At 59.4% G+C, this 26,182-nt stretch overlaps 1 protein-coding gene across 6 annotated transcripts; it reads right to left on the bottom strand.

Annotated features, from left to right (window-relative positions):
* Positions 1-1,119: 1,119 nt before the first annotated feature.
* SNAPC4 (small nuclear RNA activating complex polypeptide 4) lies at positions 1,120-26,045 on the bottom strand. Of its 6 annotated transcripts, none has more exons than XM_034929512.3 (24): positions 25,925-26,045; positions 24,089-24,227; positions 22,480-22,526; positions 21,105-21,272; positions 20,800-20,925; positions 20,300-20,378; positions 19,749-19,830; positions 18,216-18,320; positions 18,065-18,137; positions 17,481-17,645; positions 14,052-14,199; positions 13,291-13,397; positions 13,034-13,128; positions 10,280-10,374; positions 9,502-9,581; positions 8,739-9,221; positions 7,806-7,889; positions 7,377-7,626; positions 6,779-6,849; positions 6,196-6,306; positions 5,435-5,462; positions 3,093-4,897; positions 1,900-2,032; positions 1,120-1,349 (listed from the first exon to the last, which is right to left on the bottom strand). In XM_034929512.3, the coding sequence occupies exons 2-23, from the start codon at positions 24,216-24,218 to the stop codon at positions 1,907-1,909; spliced, it is 4,458 nt and encodes a 1,485-aa protein (XP_034785403.1). In that variant the 5' UTR covers positions 24,219-24,227; positions 25,925-26,045; the 3' UTR covers positions 1,120-1,349; positions 1,900-1,906. The 6 variants fall into 6 exon arrangements, with proteins under 6 accessions (XP_034785403.1, XP_063450183.1, XP_014201830.2 ...); XM_063594113.1 differs by having other exon boundaries at positions 7,377-7,542; XM_014346344.5 differs by having other exon boundaries at positions 24,089-24,231; positions 25,925-26,020.
* Between the last annotated feature and the right edge of the window lie 137 nt (positions 26,046-26,182).

Below are 26,182 nucleotides of genomic sequence, written 5' to 3'. Positions count from 1 at the left end.
GCTGGTTGAACTGAGTTGGCACCCAACAGGTTCGAGAAGGGGCCGCCAGGCTGGAAGGCCAGGAAGCTGGTGTGGAGCTTGCCTAACCGTTCTCAGCCTCCAGCCCTCAGGCCTCTGCGCGGACAACGTCTGACATCACACATTAAGGAGCTGACAGTTAGGGGTCCTCCTGGGCTCTCGGGAATGCCACATTCCAGGGGGCCGTGCCCCTGCTGGGCCCCTCACCATCAGCATGAGCGAGTGTGCAGGCAGGGGCCATCCTGGGCCCTGCCAGGGAGCGGACCGGAGCTGGCGCCAGGCCCTCATGACCCAGTGTTTCCCCAGCTTGTAAAACGAGGACCTCAGTGACTTCCTTGTGGTGTGTGTCCGTAGGAGTGAACACACATACCATGTTCTCTAACCATATCGGAGGCTAAAAATCGGTAACAGATACCGGCAAAATCCCTAAATATTTGGAAATTAAATAATATACCGCTAAATAACCCACAGGTCAGAGTAGCCCCCAGACTAGGCACCAGACTAGAGAACCAGGCACAGCAACACATACTCAGGAGTGAGGTCGGCCATGGGACCGTCCCGTCTGCCAGGTGCCCAGGGCTGAGGCCCCACAGTGGCTCCAGTGAAGGATCAAAGCCCAGATAGCCAAGGGCCTGGGGGCGCTGCTGCCACAGAGACAAAAGAAAGGGAGCGAGGAGACAGACAGAGAAAATGGGGGCTAGTCTTATGCCAATAAAGGCCCATGCAAAAGGAACAGTGGAAGTTGGCGGGGGGCTGCTGCCGTGTCGGGGTAGGCAGGTCATCTGTTCCAGGGAACCCCCTGGGTCAGCCAGGGCAGCGCGAGGGCTGGCAGCCATCTGGGGAGGATGCCGGCTAGCCTGAAGGACAAAGCCACAGATGCTTTCCAGGAAATGGGCGAAAGAAAGCCTGCTTCTCTGACACGAGGGCAGCCGGGGTACGGGAGGCCTCCAGGACCCCAGCTCTGGGCCCCCAGCACCGTTTGTCCCCGAACTGCCTGCGCTAGGGTGCCTCAGCCACCAGGCAGCAGCCTCACCCCAGCCAGGTGGGGGGTCCCTGTACACTGCCCGGTACCTCAGGACAACAAAACCACAACAGCCTGTGTCCAGCTCCACAATTAAAAACAGAACTTTATTCCCCCAAGTGTTCAGGTGTGCACTTGGGGAACAGCCATGCTCCATGCCACACAGTCAGTCGGCAGGCCCGCCTCTGTTCACTGCGGACCTGGTCGGTCAGCGGCCAGCAGATACGTGGCCTCTGGCTGCCTCTCTTGCAGGCTGGGGGTGGGCTGTCTCTTGTCAGCAGGGCCACGGGCTTCTGAGAAAGTGCTTGTCCTGGAACACAGGAACACCAGGTGGGGGGTGCCCTTGACCCCAGCCAGACCCCAAGTAGGGCTGGGACAGACAAACAGGAACCAAGACGACCCCAGCGCCGGCCGCGCCCAGCCTGCTTGGTAAACCTGACCCACATGCGCCAAGGGCCAGGCCAGGGCACCAGGGCTCCAGCAGTGAAGAGCCAGCCTGGTGGCTGCGGTTGGGGATGGTGATCATTTTACAAGCTGGAAGACGACGCAGCAATGCACGGGAACAGGGCACCACCACAGCACAGCGGCCAGGGAGAAGCCCAGACCCCAACAAAGGCAGGGAATGAGCCTACAGTCAGGGCACAGTGGTGCCAAGGCCCGAGGCACGGGTGGCTAGCAGGAAGGATGTGGGTTAAATGACTTCTCCCCATGGAGGGCCTCCATGACCCTGGACCTGCCCACCTAACCCAGCACACCTGCTGTGAGCGCCAAAGAGCCGAGCAGAGGCAAGGCCCCCTGCCATCCGGACACCACTCTGTCCCCTGGGTTGTAGGGCAGTGGCCTCCCCACTCAAGACTCACCTGCTGCTCACACTAGCCGCCTCCGCTTCCGGGTGTGCCTGGCATGCCGGGTTCTGAGCACGTCCAGGTCGTCAGGGTCATTAGAAGCATCCAGGCAGGAGGAGGCACAGCATTTACCAGAGTCTGGGGCTCCCTGAAAGAAAATCCAGGCAGTGGGGACAAGAGTGACACCCCCGAGCCATGATGGATGGGGAAGGGACGGGAGTGAGGAGGGGCCCTGTGGGTGAGTGTCCCACTTGGAACAGGGCACCCTCAGCTCGGGCGGGAGCTGTTCCAGGCACTCCTGGGGCCACAGGTGACTGTGCTCTCCCTCCCTCGGGGGCTCTGACCCCGTCTAAGCCATCCGTGTGGTCGGCCTCCCACTCCCCCATGGGACAGCCATCACACCCGGGCAGGGCAGGCGGCTGTACACGGATGGGGCACAGAGGGCCTCTTCCCCTGGCTGGCCGGGGTCCTCCCCCACTCTTGGACATTGCTTCCTCCCACACTTCAGCCCAGGGACTTGCGAGACACAACCCGGGGGAGAGATGGAAGGCCCTCTGCCACACTCCCTACGACAGGCCCACAGGTCCAGCTGAGGCTGCCTGCTTCTGGTGGTTTCTCAGGGAGGCCAGCCTCCCGGCTGCTGCAAGTGGGCACCCTGGCACCAGGGGAGGAGGCCTCTCTGGGGCCCCAGCTCCACATGCTTTCCAGGGTTCCAAACATGGTTTCACCTACAGAGCTTGGAAAACTCTCCCCAAGGACACTCAGAGAGGTGACAGCAGAGAGGGACCTTTGGGACCCCAGAAAGCCAGAGACAAACACAGCCGCCACCCTCCACTGTGCCCATGGCCCACCCTGGGAGCACACGTGTGTGTGGCATGTGCAGCTCAGAGCCAGGTCAGCGTCTGTCCCAGAGCTTCTCGCTCAGACAAGGCCACCTGGCTGGGCAGCATCAGGATGGCCGGAGACTCCTGCATGAGAATAAGGCCTCTTTTCTCCCCTTTTCCACACTGCCCCAAAGGGAGGCCACTTCTGCAGAATCTACACGCAACTGGGCAGGCCAGGAGCCAGCTTCCTCCTCCTAAGACACCCAGCAGCCAGCCTTCCTGCCCGCAACTTCCACCAGCCCCCACCCCACTGCTCCAGGCAGGCGAGGGCACCCCAGGGACCGCCACCTGCCATGGGGAAGTGGGGCTGGGCGCCCACCCTACCTGAATGGGGAATGTGGCTGTCGCGCAGCCCGGCTGCCCGTCCCTGTCTGCGAGTTCCAGCTCGCTCAGGTCTTCATCCTCACTCTCTGAGCCCACCCTCGAAGGTACTGAGAGGGTGGTGCGGACGCCGTGGGGGGCCAGGGTGGCCAGGAGCGCAGGGAGGGTGAAGGCTGCCAGGAACCGCGCCCGCAACAGGAGGTAGGCCGGGTTGTCCTGGAGCTGCCCCCGCACCAGCCCCAGTGAGGCTTGCAGTGCTCCGGCCGGCCGCTCAGCCTCGCCCCCCACCACCAGGGAGGTGGCCTTGTGCTCCAGGGCCTTCTTGTGGAGCAGGAGACCGGACAGAGCTCGCAGGCTGCACAGGGCCGGGGGCTGGTAAGGCAGTCTGCTTCCCAGAAGAGGCACACGCACCCCCCGCTGGCCCCCCAGCCACTGCTGTGTGGCCGCCTCGCCCTCCTGGGACAGCAGGCCCAGGTCCAGGGCCCCCTTCTCAGGCCCAGGCTGGGGCAGGGGCGGCTTCTCCAGGTCCAGGGCCCCCTTCTCAGGCCCAGGCTGGGGCAGGGGCGGCTTCTCCAGGTCCAGGACCCCCTTCTCAGGCCCAGGCTGGGGCAGGGGCGGCTTCTCCAGGCCCAGAGGCCCCCTGGGCTCCTGTGTCCCTGAGGGGGACCCCGGCGTCCCCCTTGGCTCACTTGCTGGGATGACACCACCAAAGGCTGGCAGCCTCCCGGACCAAGGGGGTTCTGCTTCAGGAGGGTCAGCGTGGGAGGACATCCTGGGCTCAGGTATCTCCCTGGCCACCTGGGCCTCTCCAGGGACAAAGGCCACACTGCCAGCCACTTCTGCAGGACTTTGGGAGAGGACGTGTGTGGGAGGGGCTGGGGTGTCTGTCCTGCAGGAAGGCTCCGGTTCCCTGTTCATATTGGCTGGGGGCTGCCAAGAGCTGCTCAACGCTGGGGCCCTGGGGCCCTGGGCTGCCTGAGCCTCGGTCAGGGGAGGCAGCAGAGTGGCCAGCAGCCCTGCGGGGCCAGGGGTCCCTGCTGGCCTGGGCAGGCTCACCACAGCTGGCACAGGAACAGGGAGAAGCCCCTGGGCTGTGAGCACCCAGGTGACAGGCAGGGGGATACTGGTCGCCACATGTGGCCCTCCTATGTGCGTCAGGCTGAGGGGCTGGATGGGCAGTGGGGTGGGGCTGGGGGCTGCGGGGAGAAAGGGTGGCGCCTCAGGCAGGCCCTGCTTCCGGGATGCAGCGGGGGCCTGAGACTGTCCGAGACCACTCTCTGGGCAGCTCACAGAGATCTGGCCGGGGCCCAGGGCAGGGGCTTGGGAAGCAGCAGGGGCTGTGCCCTCGGCCTCTGTGAAGGCAGGAGCGAGGGGCAGGGCTTGCATGGTGGAGAGTCTCTTGTCCTTGGCTGAAGTCCCAGCCTCCTGCCAGGAGCCAGAAGTGCCAGGTTTGGCTGCTGCGGGGGCCCCAGGCCCAGAGAGCGGTACATTTAAGACAGTGGGACCCGGGGCTGGGCGGCCGTGTGGGGTGTGTGGTAGAGGAGGCTGGAGGATCACAGGCGAGGAGACCAGCAGCTGGGACGGGAGCACCACCGGGCCCCGGGTGGCCTCCCTGGCACGGGCCTCCTGAAGCCGCTTCTCCTGAAGCAGCTCCGACACAGTCTTGGGCTTGGGCCGGGGGCCGGTTGGAGCCAGCGGGGACGCCTGGGGTAGGGTGCGCTCCACCCGGCTGGACGCCAGTCTTCGGCTCCCTTTGTGGCTGGCACTCTTTGAGGCTTCTTGAGCCGGCACGTTTGGGAAGAGGTGGCCTGTGGGGAGGAAAGACCCACACTTGATAAGCCCCAGGCATCTGGCCCAGGGACAGCCCCTCGCTGCCATCCCCTCATCAGGAGGGACCATGTGGGGAGCCTGGGGTCTTGAGCCAAGAGAGGGTCAAGCAGCACATCCTGGGTCTCCCAAGTCACAGTGGCTACCCCAGATGGCAATGCTCCGGCCAAAGCCAGGGCAGTGGGCACTCTGGGAAACCCAGCCCATTTAATGCTAGCTGAGATCAGCCGGCAGCCCAGCTTGCCGGCGTTGGGCATGGGCAGATGCTCGCTCCAGACGACCCCTGCGTCTGGGCCCCATGCTGGGGAAGCCTTAGGGCTGCAAGGGGAGCCCAGGGAGCTCCAAGCTGGCCCAGCCGGACTCTCGTCCCTGTGGTGGGACTCGAGGGAGCTCTGTCACCAGGGGCCACAGGCTGTGCTGCTTGGGGGCTGCGGGTGAAAGCCAGGGCCAGGTTAGGCCTCTTCCCCGCCAGGGCCAGGTTAGGTCTCTTCCCCACCAGGGCAGAGAAGCAGAGTTACCTGGGGTGCTCTGGGCACTTGAGGATGCCTGGAAATGAAGGAGAGGAGAGTCAGCAGCTCAGGTGTCCTCTGCTGGCTTGGACCACCTCTCCTAGCATCTGGACTATCCCCTGCCACTCCCTGAAATGGGACGAGGCCCCAAGGGCTGGTGCTGGCCTCCCACACGCCTCTGTAGGAACTCCGGGGCCACAGAAGGAGCCAAGCGTGTGGCGCAGCAGGCAAAGGCCTGGCCTTGTTCCCCCTGCCAGTGCAGCTCCTCCTAAGGGTGCCCTCAAGAGCTCTTCTGGGGGGTTGGGGGCAGGGTGGGGTCTGCAGGGAGAGGCGGGGGGGCTGGAAGCACAGAGGCCCAGGGGTACCCCACTGCTGTTCCTGCTCCTCCAATGAGTGACACTGCTTTGTCACCCCACCCCCAGGTGACGGGGCTCAGGGGTGAGGAGGCCTCGCTGAACTTCTGTGAGTTTGGTTTCTGGAGCAGAAAGGCAAGAACCAGGCATCCCCGGCAGACAGCGCCCATGTCCATGACCGCCCAGCGGGGCTATGGGGGAAAACAGGTACGTGGGCCCCAGTGTCAGCCCCGACCTGCACCTTCCTGACTTCACCAGGGCCTCTCAAGGCTGCGTCCTCTCAGGTGGGAAGTGCAGATGCCTCCCTGAGGGGCTGCGGTGGAGCGGGTGGGGCGGGCAGCAAGCCTCCGTGGAAACCCACTCCAACGCCGGGGCGGGCAGTGGCCATCCTCACTTCTCACCCCAAGTGCCTGCTACCTGCAGAAGATGCACTGGTGGGTCCCGAGCACCAGCCTGGGGCAGCCTGGGTGGCAGGGCCTTCCTCTCTCGGACGACCTCCAAGCAGCCGGCAGTATCGATCTGGAACAGCTGCGGGACATGGGAGGCGACCTAACCATAGCTGCTTTCAGGAGCAGCTCCGAAGCTCCAGAGGCCTAGGCAGAACCTGGGGCAGCCCTGAGGGTGGGGCGGCTACCTTGAGACCCTCAGCCTTCCTGCCCTTCTGATGCAGATGCAGGGGAGGCCATGAGGCTGTGGACATCCAGGATGGCCTCCCATGAGACCCACGCCTGCTCTCCTCCCCCGGCATCTTCCACTCATACTGGGGCCCCGGGGACCCCCTTCCCTGGACACTGTTTAGCCCGATGGGGGCAGTGTGCGCTGTAGCTGGCACCCCTTCCACATTCACTTGCTAACAGTGTAAGGCATGAAAAGTGCATTTTCAAGGCTAGAAAACTTTAGATAGCTAGACTTTAAGGAATGAATCTACTGCAGATTTCAAAACTTCACCAAAAACTTTTTACAAGGCAAAGGAAAACGAAGCTCTGCCCAAGTAGCTTACCTGGGTAAACAGGGTAAACACAGGGGTGCTGGCCAGGCGGGCCTGCTGCAGCTGCTCCCTGAGGCCATCCGCTGCGGGCACAGGGGGACAAGTGGAAAGCAGCCCCAGCTCCCATGGGCACAGGGGGATGGGTGGAAAGCAGCCCCAGCTCCCACGTGCCTTTCGAGGCGGCTCTGGGAGCCAGGCCAGGGTGGGAGGGGAGGCCTTGGAACCAGCACCCCACAGCCACGGCTGGACAAGGGTGGGCCCTGTGAGCCCTGTCACCATCCACAGCCACGGCTGGACAAGGGTGGGCCCTGTGAGCCCTGTCACCATCTACAGCCACGGCTGGACAAGGGTGGGCCCTCTGAGCCCTGTCACCACCAAGCTGCCACATGCTTGGCCCAGGAAGAGTGGTGGGGTAGGGAGGGAGGGCTGGCTGTGACTGGGTGTCCTGGAAACCTTCAGGGATGGGAAGCTGACCAGAGGTGGCGCCCACCCCAAAAAGACTCCCCTGCTGAGGCCACTTCCCCCAGTAGCCACCGTCTCCTAGGCTGGATGTACTCTTCATCCTCACCCCTCGCCCCCAGGATGCTCCCAGAGGAGCCCCAGGCCATACCGTGAGTCTGCACTACGGCGGGTCTCTGGGAAGCCTGTGTGCAGGGCACAACAACGTCCCCTACCCAAGGGGTCACAGCCAGCAGCAGCCTGCGGTTCAGGAGCCTCCGGTGCAGAGCGTGTCTCCAGCGCCGCTGCCCACTCTGGGTGGCTCTGTGCCGTAGCCACTGCACATGGGATCGGGCCACGCTGTCACCAGAGCTGACCCCTGGGGATGAGGTGGGCAGGGGTGGCTGCCTCAGCTGCTCTTTCTGTAAGGAGAAGGCAGCACCTGGGGCCCACGGCCAGGCTCGGCCCCCGGAGTGGACCCTGCCCAGTGGCCAGTGCTGCCCTCCACCCCCATCAGGGCATGATCGGCGGGGAGAGGAATCACTCAGACCAGGGCGGGGCGCGTGGTGGCGTGCGTGTGGGTGTCTGCAGCAGGCCTCACCTGTGTGCAGCTCCGAGCAGCCGTGTTGGCCCTGAGCACCCTCAGCACGGTCTCCACAGGCACTGTCAGCAGACGCCTCCCACCCTGATGAGAAAGCTGCCTGAGGCGAGGCACGCGGGGTGTACGGGACACACGGGGGCCCTCCCCTCGCTGCCCACACGCGACTGTCTCTTCACCCAGGCTCCAAAGCGTGGCTGTGTACAGCTCTGCTCTGCCTCATGGGAACGTCCACCATGGGAAGCGTGGGTTCCCCAGGCAGGGCCTCCCAGCTAGGCCTGGCTCCTGGGACATTAACAGGGTCCCATGCCCCCCAGCCAGTTCCTCAGGCTGACAGCAGCAGCCCTTCCAGGTGATGCCCCGGCCTAGGGAGATGCTGGCTGTGCAGCAGCGAGCCCCATGCACCTGGCTCTGCCAGTAGCTTCAGTGTCCACTGTCCCTGCCAATGACTCCCAGGACAGACCAGCCTGTTCAACTCTGACTGCTCCCACAGACACGGCCAGAGATGGGCCTGACACGGTGAAGACCAGCCAAGACAAGCAGACACACCACAAGCCAGGCTGGTCCCAAGCGGGTGGACAGGCCCTTCCCAGGGAGGGCCTCCAGGTGCACAGGCTCACGAGGAGGGAGGAGGGGCTCCTCCGACTGCTGCCTCTGCCCTCCCCAACCCTGGCTTGGGGGTGAAATGTTTCAGAAATGCCTCCAGGTCCAAGTGCCCATTCAGCCATACCCCTGAAACGGTCAACAAGCGAGGAAAAATGGAGGCTTCCCCAACAGTCCCCCTCACGCACAGCTCTCCAGAGCTCAGCCAGAAGTAGCACGTTCTGATGCGCACGAACCCTGGGGCCCCTGCTGCTGCACTATCCCCGAGCGTCAGCCCTGGCGAGCGAGTGCCGAAACTGCACTTCCCGTGGCACACCTGGGGCCGGGGCCTACCTCCAGGGCCTGCTTCTCTGCGCCTGCCAGGCGAGTGTCTGCTGAGTGGGAGGCCTGTGCAGCCCTCGGGACAGGGCCATGGGCCCTGGCAGGGACCTGCACCGGACTCGTCTCCTCTCCAGGAGCCGCGGCTGTGGTGGAAGCTTCCTTGCTGCCGCCCTGGCTGGCACTGGACCCCTTGGGAGGGCTGAGGGAGGCAGCGGGGCCTCCCAGCCAGGCCCCTGCCCCTCCTCTCCATGGCTGGCTGGTGCTCTGCCTGGCAGGAACCCACAGATCCATGTCCGGGACCATGTACTGTGGGGACAGCAGCGCTCTGTCACCCTCCCCGGCCTGCGCCTGCTCTGGCTCTGGCTCGTCCTCCTCGCTGCTGCTGCTGCTGCTGCCCCCTCCGCTGCTGCCACTGCCGCTGCTGCTGCTGCTGCTAGAGCTCCATCGGACGCTGTGACGGGCCCTCCGCCGCCGCCTCCGGAGACCCTGCTTCTTCTGAGGGGAGGAAAGAGCTACTTAGAGGCCTTGGCAAGCCCGGTTCACCCATGATGGCAGCAAGCAGGCCAGCCCTTTGGGGAGAGGCCCAAGCGGGGGCGCCTCCGGGGTCAAGGGCAGCCGCTGCCGAGGCAGGGTCTCCCTCTGCCCTTGGCCACCCAGAAGAAGAAATGCCAAGACCAGAAACCGAACGCCCCCCTCCCCTCCTCCTGCCTGCTGGACCCCCGCAGTTGACCAGGCCGTTGTCTGGTTTCAGATAAAGACGGAGCGAGTGGCTCACCCCCATCATGATCTTCCACTTGCTCAGACACTGGGAGCCAGACCGATGGGGCAGCTCAGAAGCTATTTTTGCCCAGTGACCTGCAAAAGCCAAACCCCATGGAAATGCCTTCATCCAAAGATTCTTCCCCAGGACAGGCTTGTTGTTCCCCAGGAGACTCGCCGTGGCCCCATCAGAGTGGGGCCTCCTGTGCACTCTCACGCTGGGCAAGAACCAGGGGTCAAGCATGTTGGGCGCCTACAATTTGGCAGCATCTGATTCTCATTGGATGCTCAGCCCCTTAGGAAAGTTCTGCCAAACATGTAACTGAGAAGGAAAAATCGTCCTAAGCGCACACCACGGCCCTCACATATCTGCTCTCCGCAGGCTTCCGCACCAGCCATCTCCCACGATTCCCGCTCTTCACACAGTGTGGGGCAGCGGGAGGAGCATGGGTGCTGCTCTCACAGGGCAGAGCCATAGTATCTGGTGTGTCCTTGAACGTGGCAATACCACAGCTAGGATTTACTCTAAGGGGACATTGCAAATATAAGCAAAGACTTCGCTACAGAACACTCAGCTCGTCGGGTGTGGTGGCACACACCTGCAGTCCCAGCTACTTGGGAGGCTGGGGCGGGAGGATGGCTTGAGCCCAAAAGTTTGAGGCCGCAGTGGGCTATGGTCGCACCACCACACCCCAGCCTGGACGACAGAGCTTGCTCTGTCTTTATCTTGATCTCTTTTCTAAGAAACAAAAAACAAAAAAAGAAACTAGAAGAACAAACTGTCAGCAACTTACCAACACCATATTTTTCTATTAATTCAATTAACTGTTCCTCTTCTTTTAAATTCCACCGACCCTTTTTCAAGCTGAAATGTAGTCTCCTGAGATACCTGAGCGTGACATGAAAAGCAGAGAACGTTTTAGATGCCGAGACACCGCCCGCTGCTGCCCCAAGCTTCTTGAATGGTTTCTTGGATATGACACTAAAGGCGCAAGCAACAAAAGAAAACTACAGATAAAGTAGACTTCATCAAAAGCTAAAGCTTTTGTGTCCCAAAGGACACCATGAAAAAAGTAGAAAGACAGTGTACAGGCCGGGAGAGAACGTTTGCAAGTCACGTGTCCGATAAAGGACTTATATCCCAAACATACGAAGAACTCTTACCAGTCAGTCATAACTAGACAAGTAATGTCAAAGATGGGCAAAGGACTTCAACAGACACTTCTCTAAAAACCTATTTCTATGAACAGTCACCAACCACATGAAAAGAGGCTCCACATCAGCCACAGGGAAGTGCACGTCAAAACCACAACAAGACGCCACTTCACACCCGCTAGGACGGCTAGAATCACAGACAGATCACAAGTGCTGGTGAGAGTGTGGAAAACCGGAGCCCTCATACATTGCTAGTGGGAATACGAAATGGTTCAACCTCTTTGGGAAACAGTCTGGCCATTCCTCAAAAGGTTAAACACAGCATTACCCTGACCGAGCAATTTCACTCGCAGGATATAGCTGAGAGAAATAAACAGATATCTATGTAAAAAAGTGCAAGCAAATGTTCAGAATGTTTTCAGGGTTCATCCATGTTGTATCAGAATTTACAGAAATGCGGTATTTATATGAGAATCCCACTCCCTTTTTTTTTTTTTTTTGAGACGGAGGCTCACTGTCGCCCAGGCTGGAGTGCAGTGGCGCAATCTCAGCTCACTGCAACCAACTCCCAGGTTCAAGTGATTCTCCTGCCTCAGCCTCCCAAGTAGCTGGGATTACAGGTGCCCACCACCATGCGTGGCTAGTTTTTGTATTTTTAGTAGAGACAGGGTTTTACCATATTGGCCAGGCTGGTCTTGAACTTCTGACCTCATGATCTGTCCGCCTTGGCCTCCCAAAGTGCTAGGATTACAGGCATGAGCCACCGAGCCCTGCCAACCCCTTTTTAAGGCCAAATAATATTCCCTTGTATGAAAATTTTATTTTCCACTCATCTGCTGATGAATGCTTGGGCTGCTTCCGGCCTTTCACTCTTGAGAATGATGCTGCTGTGGACATTGTTGTATCTGAGCTCCTACTTTTGATTCTTTTGGGTTTTATGCTTATCCATCTTGGGGGTATAATTCTATGTTTAACTCGCTGACGAACTGCCATGCTTTCCAAAGAGGCTGGACCATTTTACAACGCGCAAAGGTTTCAATTTCTCGACATCCTTGCCAACACGCTGACTTTTTTTTTTTTAAATTAACAGCCATCCCAACGCGTGTGTGGTTTTGACTTGCACTTCCCTAATGAGTCATGGCGCCGGGCATCTCTTCATGTGCTCACTGGCCATCTGTGCATCTTCTTTGGAGAGACGGCCACTCAAGTTCTTTGCCCGCGATTAGATTGGGTTGTTTTTGTCGTTGAATGGCTTTTTGGGGTGATGAAATGTTTTACAATTGATTGTGGTGATGGCTGCACAGCTCAATGAATACTAAATACTAAAAACCACTGACCTCTACACTTCTTTTTTTTTTTTTTGAGACGGAGTTTCACTCGTCGCCCAGGCTAGAGTGCAATGGCGTGATCTCGGCTCACTGCAACCTCCGCCTCCCAGTTTCAAGAGATTCTTCTGCCTCAGCCTCCCGAGTAGCTGGGATTACAGGCATGTGCCACCACGCCCGGCTAATTTTGTATTTTTAGTAGAGACGGGGTTTCTCCATGTTGGTCAGGCTGGTCTCAAACTCCCAACCTCAGGTGATCCGCCAGCCTCGGCCTCCCAAAGTGTTGGGATTACAGGCGTGAGCCACGGAACCCGGCCTTCTACACTTCATTTTAATTAATTAATTAATATTTTTTTGAGACAGTCTTGCTCTGTCACCCAGGCTGGAGTGCTGTGGCGTGATCTCAGCTTACTGCAACCTCCACCTCCCAGGCTCAAGCGATTCTCCTGCCTCAGCCTCCCAAGTAGCTGGGATTACAGGCGCCACCCCCACCATGCCCGGGTAATTTTTGTGCTTTTAGTAGAGATGGGGTTTCGTAGAGACGGGGTTTTGACCTGGCCTCAAGTGATCCGCCTGCCTTGACCTCCCAAAGTGCTGGGATGACAGGCGTGAGCCACTGCGCCCAGCTTCGGAACTATACACTTTAAATGCACGCATCGCATAGTGTGTGAATCATCTCAACGAAGCTGTTTTTGAAAGGACAATAAGCAGGAAAAGGAGGGAGCTGCAGCTGTGTGCCCAGAGGTCCTGCCTATCAGCATTCTGAGAGAACTGAGACAACTAGGGTCAGGAAAAGCCGCCCAGGGAGCTGTCTCAAGTGGAGCCCGTGCGTTGCTCCGGCAAACAGCAATACAGAAGTCAGGCTTAGAAAACACAGCTCAGCCGGGCCAACCCTGGCAAGCAAGCGCCCACAGCCCACACCAGAGTGCACCTGGTCAGCGACCCACACGGGCCCCTCCCTCGCCCAGCGCTGGCCACTGTCACCCAGCCCGCCCACAGCCCACACCAGAGTGCACCTGGTCAGCGACCCACACGGGCCCCTCCCTCGCCCAGCGCTGTGCGACTCACCGATCTCGGCACTGGGCATCGCTCCTACCTGGCACCTCTTCCCGGATTTTAAACCAATCCTGCTCCCCGTATTTGGCAACAGCTTGAAGCAACTTCTGCAGGAAGGGACAGGCAGACAAGTGAAGCCTCTGCAGGCACGGCTGCAGCCTCCCCACCCTGAACCCAGTCAGAGAAGGGACCACTGGGGCACAGCAGCCGCTGAACACAGCCGCGTTACCTTCCCAGAGCCCAGTTCTCCTAGGGTCCCGCACACTTACAGCATCTTCCTCCGGGGCCCAGTAACCCTTCTTCAGACCAGGATCCAAGCTCTTGGTCCATCGGTAGATCAGCTGCATGGAGTCTCTCCCTTCCATATAGTAGACAACTAGGGACAGAGGAACAGGGAGGTCCTGTGGGGCCGAGACACACACCCTCCATACAGTAGACAGCTAGGGACACAGGGGTCCTGTGGGGCTGAGACACCCACCCTCTGTTTGGTAGACAGCTAGGGACAACAGGGTCCCGTGGGGCCGAGACACCCACCCTCCAGATGGGTCACATAGAAAAGAATCACTTTGGCCAGGTGCAGTGACGTCATGCCTGTCATCCCAGCACTTTGGGAGGCAGAGGCTGGCGGATCACCTAAGGTCAGGAGTTTGAGACCAGCCTGACCAACATGGTGAAACCCCGTCTCTACTAAAAATACAAAATTAGCTGGGCGTGGTGGCACATGCCTGTAATCCCAGCTACTTGGGAGGCTGAGGCACGAGAATCGCTTGAACCCGGGAGGCAGAGGTTGCAGTGAGCCAAGATCATGGCATTGCACTCCATCCTGGGCAACAAGAGTGAAACTCCATCTCAAAAAAAAAAAAAAAAAAAAAGTCACTTGAGTCACCAAGAAGCGAACTGTGGAATAGCCAGGACTGCCTAAGCCCTCGCCTGTCTTGTTGCTTCTCTGTGAATTTTCCCTGCAAGTCTCCAGTGTCCTGATATGGGGCCCTGTGACAGCCTGAGAGCCGTTGGGGTGGAGGGGCCTCACTTCTGCGGTAGGGGATGTGGCTGCCGACACGCATCTCCTGCACCAGCTGCGTGAGCATGCGGTCCTCCTCCTCTGTCCACTCCTTGCGTTTCAGAGCTTTGTTGTGCTGCTGGAATTTCTGCAGGCACTGGAAGGCGCTGCGGCTGGTCTTCCCAGGCCCAAACAAAAGCAAATGAGTGTTACTGCACGGCAGGATGTCCAGATCTGGCTCTGAGTGCCCCAGGGCACAGGTGGGCCCATGAGCCACTGGGGTGACCCTTCTGCAGACCCCAGCTCTCCTCCGCCCAGACTCCTGTGGGCTGATGGAGAGCACCCCACGGTAGGAAGACACCACACTCACTAAATAGGACCAGGAAGGACCAGGTGAGAGAGGAATCAAACCTTCACTTAAGAAAATATTAAGAAAAATTCACAATAGGTAAACTGATATGACTCCAAAACCACACTGCAACTCACTCAACAGAAACTCCCAGCTTGGCAAGGGCTGGGAGACGCACTGCTCTGCATGTGGCATGCTCTCTAAATGCAGCTGCTAGCACCTTCTCTCCCTTCTCGAGCTCTAGAGTATCTCTCAGCTAAGGGGTATGGGGTGGAGGAGGTACGGGACAGCCCTTGGTTTGGTGTCCATGTCTCAGGAGACGCCCTCAGAAGAGAGTGCCCCAAAATGACTCTCCCAGCTTCCCTGTGTGGCTTGGCTCAGCAAACCCACCCTCAGTCCACACAGTGGACCATCTGCCCAAATCTTTTCCTCACTCATCTTCTCAAGGGGTTTTCCAAGAGCTGATGAGTGCTACCTGAACCCTGTTCTCTGAAAGTGAGCTGCTGGGTGGCACAGGGCACACAGGGCTAGATATGCTCTGAGGTTTGCTTTTTCTGAAAGTGAGCTGCTGGGTGGCAGAGGGCACGCAGGGCTGGATGTGGTGCCGCTGAGCTGTGAGTTTTGCTTCCAAGGCTTTCTTCCCCACCAAGTCCTTCCCAGCTCGCTACATCACAGGTCTATCTGAGACTCGTTCACCACAAACAAAACCACCACCCCGGGGTGTGCAAGCTGCAGGGCAATCCTAGTCAACGTGTGTGAGCCTCGCCCACATGCCCCCCAAGAGAGTGCTTCTGGGAACATAATACATTCGAGGCCTCACCCATCCTCCTACACTCAAGCTGGCGCTTCCCAACCAGTGGAAAGAGAGACCCTTCTCACACCTATCCCAAGCCTGCCGAAGGAGTTGGGAAGGCAAAGGACTAGGGGGTGGGGCGGGATTCAGAGCTGGGCCCTGCTCGGGTAGCTGAGAGCAGCAGCTCTCAAAGGGGGCTGGAGGGTGGCTGGAGTGAAGCTGGAGGGAGGCTACTGAGGCCTTAGCCTGGCTTTTCTTGACAGTGACTAAAAACACTTCCCTGGAAGGAGAAAGAATCTGGCGGGGGAAAATGCTGGCGTCACGCTTTCTGATATTAACAGAGAAGCATGTCTGACTATGTGTTCCAAGGAGAAAAAGCCATTAATGGATGGAAGACATCTGAATTCCCAAAAATCACAAGGAGAAAAACCGGACTTACAGTTTCATCAAACCAGCAAGACAGAGTGGAAGGAAAAGAGGCCACAAAGTAAAACGGACTCGACACACCAGACCCAGGAGGACACCAGGAACACCCACCCTCCCACAAAGCCAGAGGCTGGTCAGGCGGGTGGGAAAGCAAAAACCAGCTGCACGCTGCTTTCATGAAAACACTTGGAAATGACAATTTGTTAAAAGGCTGAAAATACAGGGATGGGCCGGGCGCGGTGGCTCACGTCTGTAATCCCAGCACTTTGGGAGGCCGAGGCCGGCAGATCACGACGTCAGGAGACTGAGACCATCCTGGCTAACACAGTGAAACCCCGTCTCTACTAAAAATACAAAAAATTAGCCGGGCGTGGTGGTGGGCGCCTGTAGTCCCAGCTACTCGGGAGTCTGAGGCAGGAGAATGGCGTGAACCCGGGAGGCGGAGCTTGCGGTGAGCTGAGATCGTGCCACTGCACTCCAGCCTGGGCGACAGAGTGAGACTCTGTCTCAAAAAAAAAAAAAAAAAAAAAAAGGAAAGAAAAAGAGCTAATGAGCTAACGCAAGCTGGGCTGAATCCCTGGGTGATGGGCTGATCTATGCAACAAACCACCATGGCACACGTTCACCTACGGAACCAACCTGCACATCCTGCACACACAGCCCTGAACTTAAAAAATATGAAAAACAAAAAAGAAAAAAAGAAAGCAGACCCCGATTAAAAAAAGTTATGTGTACCAAACCATGTAGCAGTAAAATATACATAGAAGAAAAACTGATTTGTATTTATTTATTTATTTATTTTTTGAGACGGAGTCTTGCTCTGTCGCCCAGGCTGGAGTGCAGTGGCGCGATCTCTGCTCACCGCAAGCTCCGCCTCCCGGGTTCACGCCATTCTCCTGCCTCAGCCTCCCGAGTAGCTGGGACTACAGATGCCCGCCACCACGCCCGGCTAATTTTGTATTTTTAGTAGAGACGGGGTTTCTCCATGTTGGCCAGGCTGGTCTTGAACTCCCGACCTCAGGTGATCCGCCGGCCTCGGCCTCCCAAAGTGCTGGGATTACAGGGGTGAGCCACCGTGCCCGGCAGAATTAAGCATCTTTAAAGGCAAACTCAATTTAATAGCTGATATAGAGTAGGCCCTACTTACAGAGAACATACCTTTTTCTTAAAAACAGTTTTGGCAAGTTTAGCTTGGTCTGCTATAATCAGGTGCTCTGCCATAAAAAAGTAAAATATATTTGAAAAATGGAGATTTTATACATCACGCCCCTAGTTCATGTTCCAATCAAATTCAGATAAAGAACCACCACAAGAACTCCCAGAAATCCAACTATTTAAAAATGGAAACATACACTCCTAGATACACCTAGGTCCAAAGAGGCAATAAAAATGGAAACTAGAGCTACTTTGGAAATCTATGAGAAGAACAGTTCACGCCAAGCTACTCTCAGGGTGGCCTAACAAGCCTCGTTATCAAGACAAGAGACCCAAGTCAGTAAAGAACTGAGTCCTTACTCAGGAAACCAGAAAAGCGGCAAGAACTCACATGAGGAAAAAGCGCTTTAGAAACATCAACAGAATAAACTCCCGAGGCTGACAGAGACAGAAGAAGACTAGAAATAAGAAAGGAGACAAACTCTGGTAAACTGGGCACGCACCGCTGCATGGGGAGACCTGGAGGACCGGGAAGGCCCAGAGGAGCTGCGGCAACGGCCTAGTGGCAGAGAGGGCCGGGCAGGCTCCTTCCCCAGGGCCACAGCCTGGAGGTGGCAACACAGAAACCTGGCGGTGAGTGAGCACTGGGGACCCCGCACCCGTCCAGCAGCCTCCCGCTATAGGGCCCACACGCCCTCAGGTCTCCTGGCCCCTGGGGTCCAGGCCAGGCCCTTACCCCCAGCTCCTCTGCAATCTTCTGCCACTCCAGGTGGCCGTGTGCAGCCGCGATCGCCTGCAGCCGCTCCTCCTCCTCCCTGCTCCACTCCTGCTTGTTGATGCTGGGGTGCTCCGAGTTCTGCCAGAACTTCCGGATCTCCTCTGCACTGCGGCTGCCTTCAAACTGCACCGACAGAGACACTCAGCCTTGCAGGCCACTGACCCCAGGGGCACCCTAGACGCAGCTCCAGGCTGAGCTGTTGCTCTCCGCCAGCTGGAGGCTTCCACGGCTGCAAGTAAGCGCAATCTTCGTCCAACTCACTAGGCCTTGCATAGCCAAACATGTAGACTTGGCTCCAGATGCAAGGCCGGGAGCCCTCCAGACCATCTCAGAAAGGGGGCCGTGCACCAGCGTGAAGGCCCTCGTGAGGCCACTCGCCATTCCCGACTGCGGGACATGTGCTTGACCCGGGTGGGTGGGGGGTCACAGCAGAACCTGTTGCCAGGGAGGGTGTGGCCTTACCACCCAATTCCAACTGCACCCGGGCTACAGGGAGCTGCGCTCCAAGCTCCACTTGGGGCTCAGACCTGCCCCTGACTTACGTTAATATTGGAAATCTTCTCCCAGTCGTGGCTGTCCAGCCTGTTTCCCAGCAAGGCCTCTTCTGGAAGCTGGCTGGTGGAAGGGATGAGGGTATTGGCGCCACGCCTGGCTTGTGGGCTCCCCTGGACCCTCCCGGGAGGCCCCCCTCACTTGATGTCCTGGATCTCCTTCTCGGCTTCCCTGCCCTGCTTCTCCAGGGCCTGCCTCTCCAGCTCACTGGAGACTTTGCTCTGCTTCTGGTGCAAGTACTCGAGCCTGCAAAGCAGAGCAGAGGCAGAAGGGCTGGGGCACGAGGGCTGCGGGGCGGGACAGGTTCTCTGCACATTACAGGGCAAGGAGTGTGAGCTCAGCAGAGATTCCGAGCCTCCCTCACCCTCCCTGCCTCGGCCTCCTCACCCATGAGGGAAGCTGTAGCACCCACCTCCAGGCTGCCACCGGGTGGGAAGGGCTACAGTGTCTGCTGACACAGAGGCTACCGCCTGCTGGCCCCCATGTCTCAGAGCCTCGCCACAGCCCTCCGGAGCCTCAGTGCCCCAGCTCCCAGCCTGTGCCTGGCACAGAGACACAGCCGTAGGCAGATATCCTGACTGGTGCCCAGTGAGGAGGCCAGAGGCTGTGAGGCCACAGTAAAGAACCACTCCCCAGAGCAGTCCAGGGAGGAAAACCCAGCTCTCCCCGAGCCTGAGGAGAGACCCACTGTCATCACTGCAAACCCTGACCATGCACATCAGGCCACGGGGGGCAGGCGGGACCCGGGACCCCTGGCATGGCCAAAGCCCTCTCAGTGCCCAGAGATGCCCTGACAGCTTGTATTCTAAAGGCACCCCCTCTGCCTTGAGAGCTCATGGTGGCCCCACAGAAGACAGGTGGGGACCTGCTGTGCTGTTGAGTGGCCAACCAGGTGCTACTGGGTCTCTGGGCTCTGGGAGCAGCTCTGTCTTTGACCAAAGTCATCAGGACAGCAGCGCCTTCTATCAAGTGCGGACAGTAAGGCTGTGCTGTGCCTTGCTTTGGTCACGTGATTATCACCCCATCAGCAAACAGCAGGTTTCAGGAATGGGGAAAGGGAAGCCCAGAGAAGCTGCCTGAACCACACCCTTCATCATGGCCGTGTGGACCGACCCCATGCCCCGAGCCACACCCCTCATCGTGGCTGTGTGGACTGATCCTGCGCTTAGCCGCCCGCCCGGCCATGGGGAAGCCCCCTCCATGGGGAAGGGGCATAAAGTCCAGGCATGAGCATCTCTCCATGGCCTGGCAAGACCCGCTGCAGAGAACGGGCATACAGCTAAAGCTGAACCTCTGCCAAGCCCAAACCAACCAGCCTTGGCTTTTCCTGTTGGCCAGGAAAGGCTGCTGTGTTTGTTTTTGAGACAGGGTCTCGCTCTGTCACCCAGGCTGGAACGCAGTGGTACAATCATGGCTCACTGCAGCTTTGACCTCCTGGGATCAATCGATCCTCCCACCTCAGCCTCCCGAGTAGCTGGGACCACAGGTGTGCACCACCACACCCAGCTAATTTTTTTACTTTTTGAAGAGATGGGGTCTCACCATGTTGCCCAGGCTGGGCTTGAACTGGGTTCAAGAGATCCTCCTGCCTTGGCCTCCCAAAGTGCTGGGATTCCAGGCATGAGCCCTATGCCCAGCCTGAAGGCCGTTTTTGACTTTTGTTTTTAGACTTACTTCAGTAACTTGGGCTGAAGCAATCGCTGCAGGCGGTCACTCACCACTGACTTTCGGAGCAAGGCCTTTTCCCAGTTTTTCCCTGAGGAGAAGCCATAGCATCATCACTAGGGGTCTGGATCCTCTCCACGGCCCAGCCCCCACGGTTGGTGTGCACTTCCCGAGGCAGTGGTGGGGGGCCCCACAGCGAGTAAGCAGCACGCCAGGCCCACTGACGTGGCCCCTCCACCCAGCTGACAGAGCTCCACCCGAGGCCTGGCGCCAGCTCACACGTAAGGCTGCAGGGCTTTGCGGCCCAAGACAAGGGCGGGGAGACTGAGCGAGAGGGTGGGGTGCGGCCTGGCCAGCCCCTCGTGACTGGTGTTCTGGAAAGGACCTGCTCAGTGTGGAAAGGCAGGAGTCAAGGGGCCAGTCCCAGCGGTCAAGGCCTGAAGGAGCCATGAGGTCACAACAGAGAGAGGTCTGAGAACTTGGGGAGAAACTGGGGAAAGGAGGGCCATGGGGAGGTGTCCCATGCTCAGGGGTGCCGCAGGGCCGGCCAGGGCTCTTACATTTGGTCACGAGGAGCTCCTCGAAAGCCTTGATCCCCTGGGCAGCCTTCTCTCGTGTGTCCTCGTTGGCAGGTGGCCCCTGTCAGGGTGCACGGCATCACCACAAGCACAGGCCACACATGTGCTCCCTGCAGGCCCAGCACATCCCTCCAGAGCCCACAAAAGGACTCGGGCTCCCCCTGCCTCCTGTTCTCCCGTTTTGTGAGGCTGTGGGGGTGCAACCCTGCCGGCCACTCCATGAGGCCTGATGAGGTCAGGCCTCGCACAGGCAACACTGGCACCTCCACGAGGGCTTGCTCATCGCTTCACAGGGCAGTCCTGGCAGCCCAGCGCAGAGCAGAGGGCAGCTTGCCCACCACGGAGGAGGCAGTTTGAAGGAGGTTGGCCAATGTTATCTTGAACTCACAGGAATTCACGACTCCCTGCAGCAGGACTTGGGGACAAGAACCCTTCCCATGGTGCAGAGCCTTGCCGACAAGAGCAGGGCCTCGGCCACTCACCACGCCCGTGACCTTGTCCTTGAAATACGGCTTCATGAAGTGCCCCATGTATGTGCTTGGGGGCAGGCTTTTGCCGTCTTTCACCTTGGTGCCTTTGGACCCAGCCAGATCCCTCATGAGTTCCTCCTGTGACAGACACAAGGCAGGGACCCCTCTGTGGACCAGCAGCAATGACTCTCCCTGCGGAGGAGACCCGGGGCAGAGGAGAGGCAGGGAGCTGGGGAGCCCTGGACCTGGGAGGCCCAGCTGTGAGGGGCTCTGGGGGTGGGGAGGTGTGGGCACCGGGGGGCCGAGGACCATCCCACCTGCTGCTCCCGGTTCTGGGCCAGCAGCAGGTTGGCCTCGGCCAGCTTCTCCTGGATGACCTCCTGGTAGACCATGTTCAGCTGCAGGCAGGTTTCTGGGTCTTCAGGGAGGGTTTTATCCTTGGGATCGTCCTCGTCATTGCTGGCTTCGCCCCACCTTTCTTCTTCCTGGTTACAAGCCAGAAATGGCATGTGAAGAGATGAGACATGGATGCTCCCCTGTCCTCGGCAGCCAGTCGCCCATCGCTGGGCCTCTGGGACACCGAGGCAGCTCTGGCATAGCAACACCCCATGTGGAAGCAGGAAGTGACCCTGGTGGGCAGTGGGAGGGTGTCTGAGTTTGGGAGTGGAGCCTGTCACTCTCAAGGCGGCCTGTGTGCGCCTTTCCTAACCCACGGCAGGCAGAGCCTCCAACCTGGAACACGCCAGGGCTGGGGCTGCTGCAAGGCAGCAGGCAGCTTTCCAGGACCACAGGCGTCCTGTGAACCCTGAACTCTGTCCTGAGCCCCTGTCGTGTGCATCACCAGCAAAGCACGGGGAGCAAGCCTGTGTGGGAAGAAAGTCTCTGCAGAGCCAGGAAGTGGACGCAGTGAAAATGCCCATTGGGAGGTGAGGTGCCCACAGGCTACGGCAGGGTGCTCACTCACAGAAGGTGAACCACACAGCCACGCAAACATGAGGCAACTCAGTACCCACTAACTTTGCAGAAAAAGGAAGCAGCAAATCGCCAACGTTTTCCAAAGTAAACAAAAGGCAGCTAATAAAATAATCACTGGCCTCACAGAGCAGTTGCCAGGTGCTGTTTGGGTGCTCGTGTATTTTTCTTTTTTTTTGAGACAGGGTCTCACTCCATCACCCAGGCTGGAGTGCAGTGGTGCAATCACAGCTCACTGGAGCCTCAGCCTCCTGGGCTCAAGTGACCCTCCTGCCTCAGCCACCCAAGTAGCTGCGTCCACAGCCACGTGCCACCGCACCAGCTAATTTCTGTATAGCTGCTCGTGTTAACTGACTTGTGCTGTAAACGTCCCCGCTGCCCCACAGGAATCTGAGGCACAGATAGGCGAGCTGTGAGGGGCAGGACCCAGGTGCACAACTCACAGCTTTCCGCAAGTGACAGATGCCACACAGGAGACAGAGGCATACAGCAATGAGCTCGGAAAAAACCCAAAGGGTGTGATCACCAAGCTGTTAACAGTGGTTATTTCTGGGGACAATTTCAACGGCAAATGCTTTTTAATTTTTTTATAACAAACGTGAATCATTTTTATAATGCAGAAAAACCAATATGGGTTCAAACCACACCCCCTCCCAGGTTACTTTGGAAGGTGGTGGCAGGCCTGACCCAGTGGCACAGCCAGATCAGGCCAACAGTTACCGAGATTGGGGGATCGGCAGGATCCAAGTCCTCAGAAGGCGGTGAATCTGTCAGAAACACAAGCAACACCGTGTTGGTGACCAGCGTCTTGGGCAGGGTGGGGGCGCAGCTCACCACTGCTTCTTGGGCAGAGGGGAGAGGGCCTGGGGCTGTGAGGTAGTGACAGCGCCTCAGGCTGAGGCTGGCACTGAGCGGACCTTCCCTCCCTGACAGCGGGGTGGGCACTGGACCAAGGCCGGGTTAGCCAGATAGAGAAGACTCTGACCACACACTGGGGACCTCCAGGCACACAGGACAAAGCTACACAGGGTTCACTGGATGGCACAAGCTATCTTTACCAGAGAGACAGGGAAAGTTTAGCAGAAAATGGACCTCTCCTTCAGGAGCTTAGCCGGTCAGATGGGAGGCACGGACGTAGAGGCCCTGACCACAGGAGAAAGACAGCAGGTTGCCTCAGAGGCAGGCCCTGGGTCTGGGAGAGGTGGGAAGCAAGGCTGGGGGGGTCTCCTGTCAGGGCAGCAGCTGGTGGGGTTGGGGTAGGCTCAGAAGCCAAAGGGAGCATGGAGGAGAGCATGTGGGGAGGGGAGCATGTTGGGAGGAGAGGCTGTGGGGTGGGGAGGCTATGGAGTGGGGAGCCTATGGGGTGGGGAGCACATGGGGAGGGGAGCACGTGGGGTGGGCAGGGGAACACGTGGGGAGGGGAGCACGCGGGGAGGGGAGCACGCGGGGAGGGGAGCACGCGGGGTGGGGAGCACGCGGGGAGGGGAGCACGCGGGGAGGGGAGCACGCGGGGTGGGGAGCACGCGGGGAGGGGAGCACGCGGGGAGGGGAGCACGCGGGGTGGGGAGCACGCGGGGAGGGGAGCACGCGGGGAGGGGAGCACGCGGGGAGGGGAGCACGCGGGGTGGGGAGCACGCGGGGAGGGGAGCACGCGGGGAGGGGAGCACGCGGGGAGGGGAGCACGCGGGGTGGGGAGCACGCGGGGAGGGGAGCACGCGGGGTGGGGAGCACGCGGGGAGGGGAGCACGTGGGGAGGGGAGCACTTGGGGTGGGGAGTACGTGGGGAGGGGCACATGTGAGAAGAAGAGATCCTAGGGGTGTGAGCTGTGTTGACCATCCAGGCATGGACTGTCCAGACTGCCATCTTGTGAGGTCCAGGCCTGCCCCCTCCTCCCAGGATGGTCCACTCCAGAAGCCCTGCACAGGCCCAAGGAGGCCAGGGCCAGACCCTGGGATGCCTAGAGCCCAGTGTACACACACAGCCAGCTGGTTCAGGGGCTAGCAAAGGAGGAATTGTCAGAAGCTCTCTGGCTGGAGTACAGACAGACACCAGTGTTGGCAAAAAATTGGGTCTGGTCCAAGCAGCACCAGCCATCGTTTATTATTATTATTATTATTTTTAGAGACAGGGTCTTGCTGCGTTGCCCAGGCTGGACATGAACTCCTGGGATCAAACAATGCTCTCACCTCAGCCTCAGGAGTCCCTGGGTTTACAGGCCCGAGAAACCACACCCGGCTACCATCACACCCTACTGTGCCTGAGAGGAACCCAGGAGGCAGACCAGCTGTTCTTACCAGGACCCCAGGAGGCTAGGTACAAGGGGCTTACCTGCTTCAGAATCTGACTCGAGACTTGATTCTGAGATCTCCACGTGGGAGCCCGAGGAGCTGGGATCCAAAATCCTTTCCAGCTCCTTGATCTCCTGTGTTATCTTCTCTCTTTCAGCATCTACATCCATGACTCCCGCCTGCCTCCAAAACACACCCCGAGATGTTAGAAACCAAGACCGTGCCGGGATCCCATTCTCCTTCAGACACACCCGCCCAGGGGGGATGGCAGGAGCCTGCTCGGCAGTGGGCACTGGGCTCCCCAGAGAAAGATTAAGAGGCCAGGCACAGAATCAGGGAACCCTGGGACAGGAACCTCAGACCCCACAAACTCCTGCTACGTGCTCTGCCAGGAGCCTAAGCCCCAAGAACATCTCCCGCCTGCTCTGAGGCTGCAACCAGCACAGGCAGGGAGTGGATGAACAAGGACAGGCCCCACTGTCCCGTCTCTGCTCCCACACCAAGCCACATGGAAACTGGCCACCCAGTGTAGAAGGTGTGGGGTGCAGCGGCAAAGTCACTACAGGGCAAGGACACAGCCCGTGACCCACTTTGGCCATCCTGCTCTCGCATGACACAGAGCCGGACCACAGAGGGCATTTGAGAAACGTTCACAGAGACACACACTGAGACTGCCCAGGTGGCAGGCACTAACAGCATGGTTGGGAAGGAAGCTCCCAAAGGGAAGGCTGGCTGTTCTCTGTACATCCAGAACAACGCCTGGAACGTGGCAGTGCCTGACACTAACAAATGTTTGTCAAGCTTTTTTCTTAGGAACTGTGGTCCAGGAAGTCTGAAGGGAGAAGGACGCTAGAGAGAGAGTGGGAGAATGAAACATTAGCAGAGAAAATCTAAAGGAATCACTAGCACAGACCCGGGAGCCCAAAACACTCAACAACAAAGAGAAACGCCCTCCCCCGTCCTTGGCGTGGCTCTCCCTGCTGGAGGCTGACTGGGGCCCTGCCCAACTGGAACAAAACCAAAGCATCCACCCGCGAGCACCGTTAGCCGCATCAGCAGCCCAGGTCCCCTCACTCCTTCACAAAGCCCCTTGTTTATGCCCGAAATGCTTGTGAACCTGTAAACTCAGTTAACAGCCGGCCAGAGGCAGAGCTGGCAGCGACCGCAGGCTGGTTCAGCGCCTCCGGGCCGGCGGAGACGCTTTCCTCTGGAAGCCTCACGCAAGAGGCTGCTGCCTCCCCCTCCCCGTGTCGCTCAGGTGAGCAATGATCAGCAGGAAGGAGGTCAAAGTCACACGTGCTGAGCCACTGACATCAGGGGCTGTCCCTCTCCCCGTACCCCTCTCCCAAGGGCTGGTCATGAGGGCTGCCCACCAAGACGGAGCGCAGCAGGCGGTCCCTCCAGCCCCAGCTGCGGGGACGCCACCCAGACTCGGCTGGGCCTAGGGAACCCCAGGATGCGCCAAGACGATGGGCGTTTAGGCACTGGCTTGGGAGACAGACCCGGCCCAGGCCCAGTTCCGCCTCCTGCTCGCTGCGGGAACTGGGGAAACCCCCTCCGAGGCTCGGCCACCGCGGAATCGCCGGCGCAGTCCCCGAGACGCACGCGGGCGCCCTGCAGCCGGGGCTGCCCCGCCGGAGCCTCCTCGGAGCCCGCAGCCCGCTCCCAGCCGAGGGGATCCCAGGGCCAGAATCCCCGCGCGCCCAGGCTCGACCGGACGGGGCCACGCCGGGCCTCAGTTTCCCCGACTTTGGGCGCTGCCCCGCCCCCATCCCGGGCCTCGGCTATCCGCTCCTCGGGACAGCGCCCCCTCCACGGGGAGAGCCCTGAAGCTGCCGACGCCACCCGCGCCTCACCTGCTAGGCGCACACCTTACCTGCCCGCGCGGACCCCGCCGTCGCCCGGGCGACTGCAGACTCGACGCTTCCGGCGGCTGCAGAACAAGAGCGCCGCGCGCCGGAAGTCCCGCCTCCTGAGGCGCGGGGCACGCCGGGACGGCCGCTGTGGCCTGCCGGGACTAGAGAGGCGAACGGCTCGATGCTGCCCTCGCGCGGCCGCCCTGGGGGCCGCCTCCGCGCGCTCTGGAGGGGCGCGGGTGGACGCGGGACCTTAAGGCAGGGGACAGACAGGGACA

Source organism: Pan paniscus, chromosome 11 (assembly GCF_029289425.2).
Source record: "Pan paniscus chromosome 11, NHGRI_mPanPan1-v2.0_pri, whole genome shotgun sequence".
Lineage (NCBI taxonomy): Eukaryota > Metazoa > Chordata > Mammalia > Primates > Hominidae > Pan > Pan paniscus.
Note: the sequence above shows the minus strand (reverse complement) of the source record. Positions and strands in the feature narration are given on the sequence as shown.